Source organism: Callospermophilus lateralis, chromosome 2 (assembly GCF_048772815.1).
Source record: "Callospermophilus lateralis isolate mCalLat2 chromosome 2, mCalLat2.hap1, whole genome shotgun sequence".
Taxonomy (NCBI): Eukaryota; Metazoa; Chordata; class Mammalia; order Rodentia; family Sciuridae; genus Callospermophilus; species Callospermophilus lateralis.
The window spans coordinates 153,198,067-153,205,529 of record NC_135306.1 but is presented as its reverse complement, the minus strand read 5'-3'; the positions used below and the strand labels follow the sequence as shown (position 1 = coordinate 153,205,529).

At 34.9% G+C, this 7,463-nt stretch overlaps 2 protein-coding genes across 2 annotated transcripts; one reads left to right on the top strand and one right to left on the bottom strand.

The window, feature by feature from the left end:
- Positions 1-799: 799 nt before the first annotated feature.
- On the top strand, positions 800-1,750 carry LOC143388690 (olfactory receptor 51A4-like). Its single transcript, XM_076842291.2, has one exon. It carries the CDS (start codon positions 800-802, stop codon positions 1,748-1,750), a length of 951 nt encoding a protein of 316 aa, XP_076698406.2.
- Positions 1,751-5,449: 3,699 nt separating this feature from the next.
- LOC143388674 (olfactory receptor 51I1-like) lies at positions 5,450-6,394 on the bottom strand. The gene has a single exon (XM_076842290.2). It carries the CDS (start codon positions 6,392-6,394, stop codon positions 5,450-5,452), a length of 945 nt encoding a protein of 314 aa, XP_076698405.1.
- Between the last annotated feature and the right edge of the window lie 1,069 nt (positions 6,395-7,463).

Genomic DNA, 7,463 nt, shown 5'->3' with positions numbered 1-7,463 from the left:
GGGAGAAAGTATCAGTGTAGGAAGGATTATAGAATGAATGGGACATTATTACCCTATATATACCTATATAACTATAAGACCTGTGGGATTCTATATCATGTACAACCAGAAGAATGAGAAATTATACCCAATTATATATGATGTATCAAAGTACATTCTATTGTCATGTATAACTAATTAAAACAAATTAAAAACATAAAAACAACAAAAATAACAGAGAACCCAGAAATTCATTGTTATAGTGAAACGTATCGCTTAAAATTTTTTAAGTGAATTGGGGTTTATGTGAGTTATTGAAATACCCTGTTGTCTATTTTTACAGGAAGAAATGTTAGAAAAACCACACATATTTCCAGATGCCTGAGTGTTCACAGGTATGATATTAATGGAGGAGAAGTATTACAATGTCTTTAAGAGACTTTGAAAGATGACTAAAAATAAGGGTAGACACAAATATAATTAAATAATACCAAGAAGGAAAGACATGAGAGAGCGATTTTTTTCTAAGAATTGTGATAATAAATAATCTTCTCAAGTTTCATTTTCACTTGATCAATGTTTGAATGTTCTAGATCAAAGGAATTCAAATAGCTCTTATATTTTCATAGCAGTTATTCATTGGCCTAACTGCAAATAGTCATTCAGATAGGTCTGAAAACTTTCTAAGGATTAATTCCTTAAGGTAAACATATCTAGGATTAATACTGCCCAGGAGGAGTCAGATGCGTTATCTCTTCCTAAAATTTATGATTTTTTTTTTCTTGCAACAGGAACATTTGAAAGCTGCTCTGGGCATGATATGGAACTTACAAACAAGAGTTGGTTTCAGCCACCTACTTTCCTTCTAACAGGCATTCCTGGACTGGAGTTTGTACAAATATGGATCTCTATTCCAGTGGGCTTCATGTACCTAGTTGCCCTCCTAGGAAACTGCACCATCCTCTTCGTTATCAAAACCACCTCCATCCTTCATGAGCCTCAGTACATCTTCCTGTCTATGCTGGCAGCTACAGATGTGGGTCTCTCTTTATCAACTCTACCTACAGTACTCAAGGTCTTCCTCCTGAATCACAGGGAGATTGAGTTCCATTCTTGCCTGGCACAGATGTTCTTCATTCATACCTTCTCCTCCATGGAGTCAGCCATCCTGCTGGCCATGGCTTTTGACCGATTTGTAGCTATCTGTGACCCGCTGCACTATACTGTGGTTTTAACTCCTCCTAGAATTATAGGAATAGGGCTCATAGCTGTGTTTCGGGGTGTGCTGTTGATGGTGCCTTTGCCAATCTTGCTCAAGCGATTGCCTTTCTGCAAAGGTGTCATTCTGTCCCATTGTTACTGCTACCATCCTGATGTGATGAAGCTGGCCTGTGGCTCTGTGAGAGTCAACATTGTCTACGGACTGTCTCTAGTCCTCTGCTCCTTTGCAGTTGACTCTATATTCATTGTCATTTCATACATCTTGATTTTGAAAACAGTGCTGGGTGTTGCCTCAGGAGATGGTCAACTTAAGGCACTTAATACTTGTGTTTCTCACATCTTCACTGTCTTCATCTTTTATGTGCCCCTCATTGTGTTGGCCTTAATTCACAGGTTTGGTACATTCACATCTCCTCTTCTCCATGTCACCATGGCCAATCTCTTCCTCTTTATGACTCCTGTCCTTAATCCCTTGGTTTATAGCCTAAAAACCAAACAGATAAGGTCAGCAATGCACAAGATACTCAAGAGCAGGGCAAACTTTATGTAGTCCCATATGGCCTTAGTCAAAGAGACATCCTGACCTTCTCTGTCCTTTGATCTATCTGCTTCTCTAGGGAATATGTCATCACTTCAAGATATGGTTTTGCAAGAACTGATATATTTTCTTGTCTGCCAAGATGGTGGTGTCTTGTTTATTGTCTAAGAAGAAAATTACCACATTGTAAAATGGGAGTATTTGTAAACATCAGTGTGTGATATGTGTATTTCTGTTTTGTTTTCTCTTTTAAAAAACACATGAAATGGTGTACCTTGAAAGTCTGTTGAAACTGAGCAGTTAATGACCGTCTTATGGAAAATAGCAATGAAACCAGAACTAAGCAGCAAAAAGAAAAAAACATTAACTTGTTTTTATAAATTTCAAATTACTCTTCCAAGGAATCATCCATTAGCATAAGTGAAAAAATTTGAAAATTAGGGGAGGTAAAAATATTTTTTGTCTTGTTAACTAGAAATGATAAATTTAAAGTTGATGAAAATTTATCTACCATTTAATGTGTCAATGGATAAACAATAAGGGGAACTATTTGACTTTTTGAAAGTGTAAAATTATATCAATATTAAAACTTAATATAAATGTCAAAAAACAATTTTAAAAAATGCAAAACACTAGCTTTCAGGTCACTCTTCCAAGGACAACACATATAGATTTACTTAGCATAGTCAGGACAGGTCTTTTTCATTTGATGGGCAGGGAATAAACTTTAGGAGACAAGAGTTCATTGTTTGAAAAACAGTAAATGTACGTCTGAGGATAAATTCAGAGGAGACAAGAGTACCTGATATGGTATGGAGAGAAAAAGGGTCATCTGAGAAGAAGAGACTGTGTATATAAGAAACCACCCTATCTTCTCACTTGGAGTATTATCTGATTGAACCAATATTCTCAGAAAAGGTAGTACTTTGTGTTTTCCCTCTTCTCCTCATTTTTAGAATGTAATTTCCACAAGGGTGGGTAAAATTCCCCTGTTGTTCAAAAATATATTTTTGGTTCCTATATGAAGGCCTGGAACATAGCAGGTGGAAATAAGTACGGTTTCCTGAATATGATAAATTCCTTTGTATCTGCTGAACTGCTAGACTTTCTCCTTTCCTCCCTCCCACCCACCTTCCACATTTCCATAATTCTTTTAAACTAATTGAAATGTTTCTTATTTGCTGAGATCTGGGGATATGAAGATAATGCAGAAAATTAGTTTTGAATAGAGTCTATTTAGAAAGGCAGAGAGTACATGATGGACATATAGTGTCCATCATAAAGGTGAGATCAGAGCACTATGAGATATATAAACCAGGCTGTAAGAGTCAGAGACTAAAAGGAGGAAATGAAAGAAAGTAAAAACTAACAGCTCTTAGTCAGGGGAAAGTGGATTGAATATATTAGGCAAAATTAGGAGTTATGTACAAAGGCATGGGAGTAGGACAGAGGACTATACCTAAAGGAGGTACAGGTAATAGAGTACAACTACAGAATACAGCTTGGAGGAAGTGTGACAAAGGATAATAGCAAGAGGTGTGTAAAACAGCTTTAGTCAGGGTTTTACATTTATTCATTTAATTGATTAATTAGTATTAAAATATATTAATTATATTAAAGTTAATATTCTATTAGCCAATTTAAATATTTTTTGCAGGATGTTGAAATGCTCTTCTTGGGTTGGATTAATGTCTACCACCTTGATACTATTTTCACAGTAGTCAAGGTCACTCTGATGATATATTAAGACATTATTTCATATATATTATTTAGCATTTTGTCTATTATTGGATTTTTCTTTTTGGAAGTCCCTTGAATATTGAATTTTATTATTTCTTCTATTGTATTTTAATCTTTCTCCATCTCCGAATCCCTCACACACACACTGAAAATACAGTGGGAAACCAACCAAAAGGATTTTGCCCATTCTTACAGCTACTCAATATAGCACAGAATGCTTCTGACACCAAGCAAACAATTCTCCAGTGGATACTAGCTGGATATATGTTAATTTGATTCAATTCTGACAACATCTGTCCAGAGATAGAATCAGATACCAATGAGCAAAGGCTCAGTCTCACAAGACCACGGCACTGAGGATCATTGAGTCAACAATGAAATTTCATTAAAATAATGTTGGTTGAAGAACTGGGTAGTGTAGTGATTCATGCCTGTAATTTCAACAATTTGGGAAGCTTGAAGCAGGGTAGTATCTTAACAAGATACTATCTCAAAAATAAACATAATAATTAAAATTAAAAAGCTAGTGACATAGTTCAGTGATAGAGTACCCTTGGATACAATTTCCAGTTCTGGGAGATATATATATATATATATTTCTTTTTAGAACTTACAAGAGTTTCTCCAAAGATGAACATTTTTTCCTTAATAAAGAATGAGAAGTGTATATAAGTATAAACAATACAAAAATATAAAAAGAATCTGAACTAGCATGCATTGTTCAGAGAAATAAAAATTTTTTAGTAAGAATGGGGTGTGAAAGAAAATGGGAAAAGGTCAGATCATGGACAGCCTCCCATATCAAAAGCATTAAGTTAAATTTGTCATAACAGACAAAAAAGATTCAATTTCAAAAACTCAAAAATTCAACATGATCATATTTGTTTTGCAGTTTATGGAGCAAAGTAAGCAATTATTTGAGAATGAGTTATGGTTAAGTGCGAAAATTCAGAAATTAAAATAGATGAAGAAGGAACCATTAAACTAGTGAAGTGAAACATTGAACTAGTGAAGAAAATATAGAAATGTAAATGAGTGGACACATTTAAGATATATTTAGGAGACATAGTGAGTGAAATGTGAAGAAATGTAGGAGGTACATAGAGATAATAAGATTATTTTCACTATAGCAACATAGACATTCTAATCATAATTTACATACAATAGGAATTTAATAAAAGGAAGACTTTGGAGCAGAATTTCAATAATTTAATTTTGACTGAGTGCTCACACCTATATGAAGATCAGTAAAAATTTCCTCAATGATAATATAGAATATGTTCCATGTCTGTGGAGAAAATAAAAAGCAGTAAACATAGTAACAATGGTACAATCTGTAGGAAACTTGGATAAACAACTTTTTTAAAAAATATGGATTTTTATATCTTGGTGGAGGAGTTGGAAAGAATTTTATTGTATTTGACTCAAATCTTGGATAAATAAACAGAGTAATACACAAAATTATTTATACATTTTCTACTATGACCCAGGTACCTGTAATTTGATATAGTCAAAATAATATGGAAGAATTTAAAAATATAATAAAACTTATGAAAAGAAAATAAAATGGAAAGTTGGAATATATGGTGGGAGATTTGCTAAACTCTCTGGTCTTCTTGAAAAATTGTAGAATTATAAACTTTATTAGGAAATATGGAAAAACATTAGAACTATCTATGACAAGGAGCTGACATGAATACTCTAGCCAAGTATTTCTCATTTGTTTCAACTTTGTTCACAAAATATCTCAAAACACATGTTAAGTATTGTGGGAGCAAAGACAGTATTATGAATACATAAATGTATAATCTTTATTCATAAACTGTAATTTAGAAGATTTTATCATCATATTCATATTTATATCCACATCGTATATCTAAAATTACAGCAATGATATTCAATTTTTAAATAATTATAAAACTGAAAGTCCTATTTTCCCTCATTTAAATCATCTTTAACTTTTCTAATTCTTCATGCTTGCTGAACCTTAAAAGATTTTCTCAGAGCAGCACGGATCTGTTTGGTCTTCAGACTATACACAATTGGGTTGAGCATTGGGGGCATAAAGAGGTAAATATTTCCCAGGACTGCATGTGCCAATGGAGAACTTTTGTGGCGGATTCGATGCATTACAGTTATTGCCAGGAGAGGTCCATAATAAATAAACACAATAAAGATATGAGACAAGCAGGTATTGAGTGCCTTCATCTGTCCTTCTCTGGAAGCAATACCCAGCACTGCTTGGAATATCAGAACATAAGAAAGGGCTATGAGGAGAAAATCAATCCCAAAAGAAAAGATGACCAAAACCAGACCATAGAAAATATTGATTTTGACTTGACCACAAGCTAGCTTCATGACATTTGGATGGAGACAGTAGGAATAGGAGAGCATCTGGCCCTTGCAGAAAGGCAGCCTCTTTAGCAGGATGGGCAATGGAGTCATGAGTGCTACACCCCTCAGCAAGGCTGCCAGTCCCATTTTGGTGACTCGTGAGTTGGTGAGTATGGTGGTATATTGCAGGGGGTGACTGATGGCCACAAAGCGGTCAAAAGCCATGGCCAACAGGATACCTGAGCCCATGGAAGAGGATGTATGAATAAAGAAGAGTTGAGTGAGGCAACTATCAAATGCAATTTCATAGAGGCCAAGGATAAAGACCTTGAGCACAGACAAAAGGGTGGAGATAGAGAGGACAATATCAGCCCCAGCCAGCATGGACAAGAAATGGTACTGAGGCTCCTGTAGACTCCTCTCAGTCCTCACCAAGTATATTACTGTGCAGTTTCCTGCCATTGTAGTAATGTACATCAGGCTCAAGAGTGGTCCCAGCCATAGGCGGGCACCCACCAGCCCTCGGAGGCCAGTAAGAATAAAAAAAGAAGGTTGAAATGTCGTGGTATTGAATTCAAACATGAAAACTGTGAAGAGCCCTGTTCAAAACAGTTTCCCAGAAATGGATCCTAAGGAAGAAGAAAAAAGGAAATGTCAAATTCAGGAGACCAGTAATTTGACTAAAAGAGCCTAGTGAATATTAAAGTTTAAGAATGAGACTGAGTCAAGAGTAAAATGACATTAATAATTCTTATACCAAGGAATAAAAGTGATTTCCCTTCTGAAACTGCTGTGGGATCAGTTACTCTGTTTACTAAGAATCTCCACACAGACCTAAGCAAGTTAAACTTGAAGTGAAAATGAGTAGAGTACCTACTACTATCTATTCTAAAGTCAGGTCCAGAAGCAGGCTAACCAGTGCTTCAGCACGGTTATAGAGACAATCTGTGCAACAGTGTTTCAGAGTCAGTCTCTCTCTCTCTCTCTCTCTCCCTCCCTTCCTCCCTCTCTTGCGATCTCTGTCTCTCTCTCTCACACACACACACACACACACACACACACAAATACACCCACACACAGTGTATGCATTGAGCCTTATCTCTGCTGAAACTTTCAGAAATTCTTTTCAATTCCCAAACTAACACAGAGAATTGACATTTTACATTGTGCTCCTATTTCTAACTAAGGACATATCCTCACTGTAATCTAAAATATCCCCTTTCTCAATTTAGTCAGTGCTGAACTATCACTTTGTTGATCATTTCACCTATAATTGCAATCTTTTTGCTATTTGTTTCCTCACATCTGTAATATAAGACATTCAAATTATTTGTGATAAAAAGTTATTTGAAAAAACATTTCTCCTTTGAGCTGAATTCCCACTCTAATTACACACTAATTTTCTGTCATATATTAGTATACTTTAAACTTTAAATCTATATTTACATATATATCTGCACACATGTAATATATAATATAGTTTAATCTTTCCATATTTATATCACATTGTTATACATAAGATGGATAGATATACATATCATATGTGTGTTCCTTTATTATCCATAGTATGATCTTTACCTCTATGGTAACAATTTCATATAATTTTCAAACATACTCATGTGTTTTATCTGAGTAAAGGGAGCTGAAAGGG

What these genes read in the sequence shown, in the direction of transcription:
- LOC143388674 (XM_076842290.2), bottom strand. Translation starts at nt 6,394, where the DNA reads ATGTTTGAATTCAATACCACGACATTTCAACCTTCTTTTTTTATTCTT.
- LOC143388690 (XM_076842291.2), top strand. Translation starts at nt 800, where the DNA reads ATGGAACTTACAAACAAGAGTTGGTTTCAGCCACCTACTTTCCTTCTA.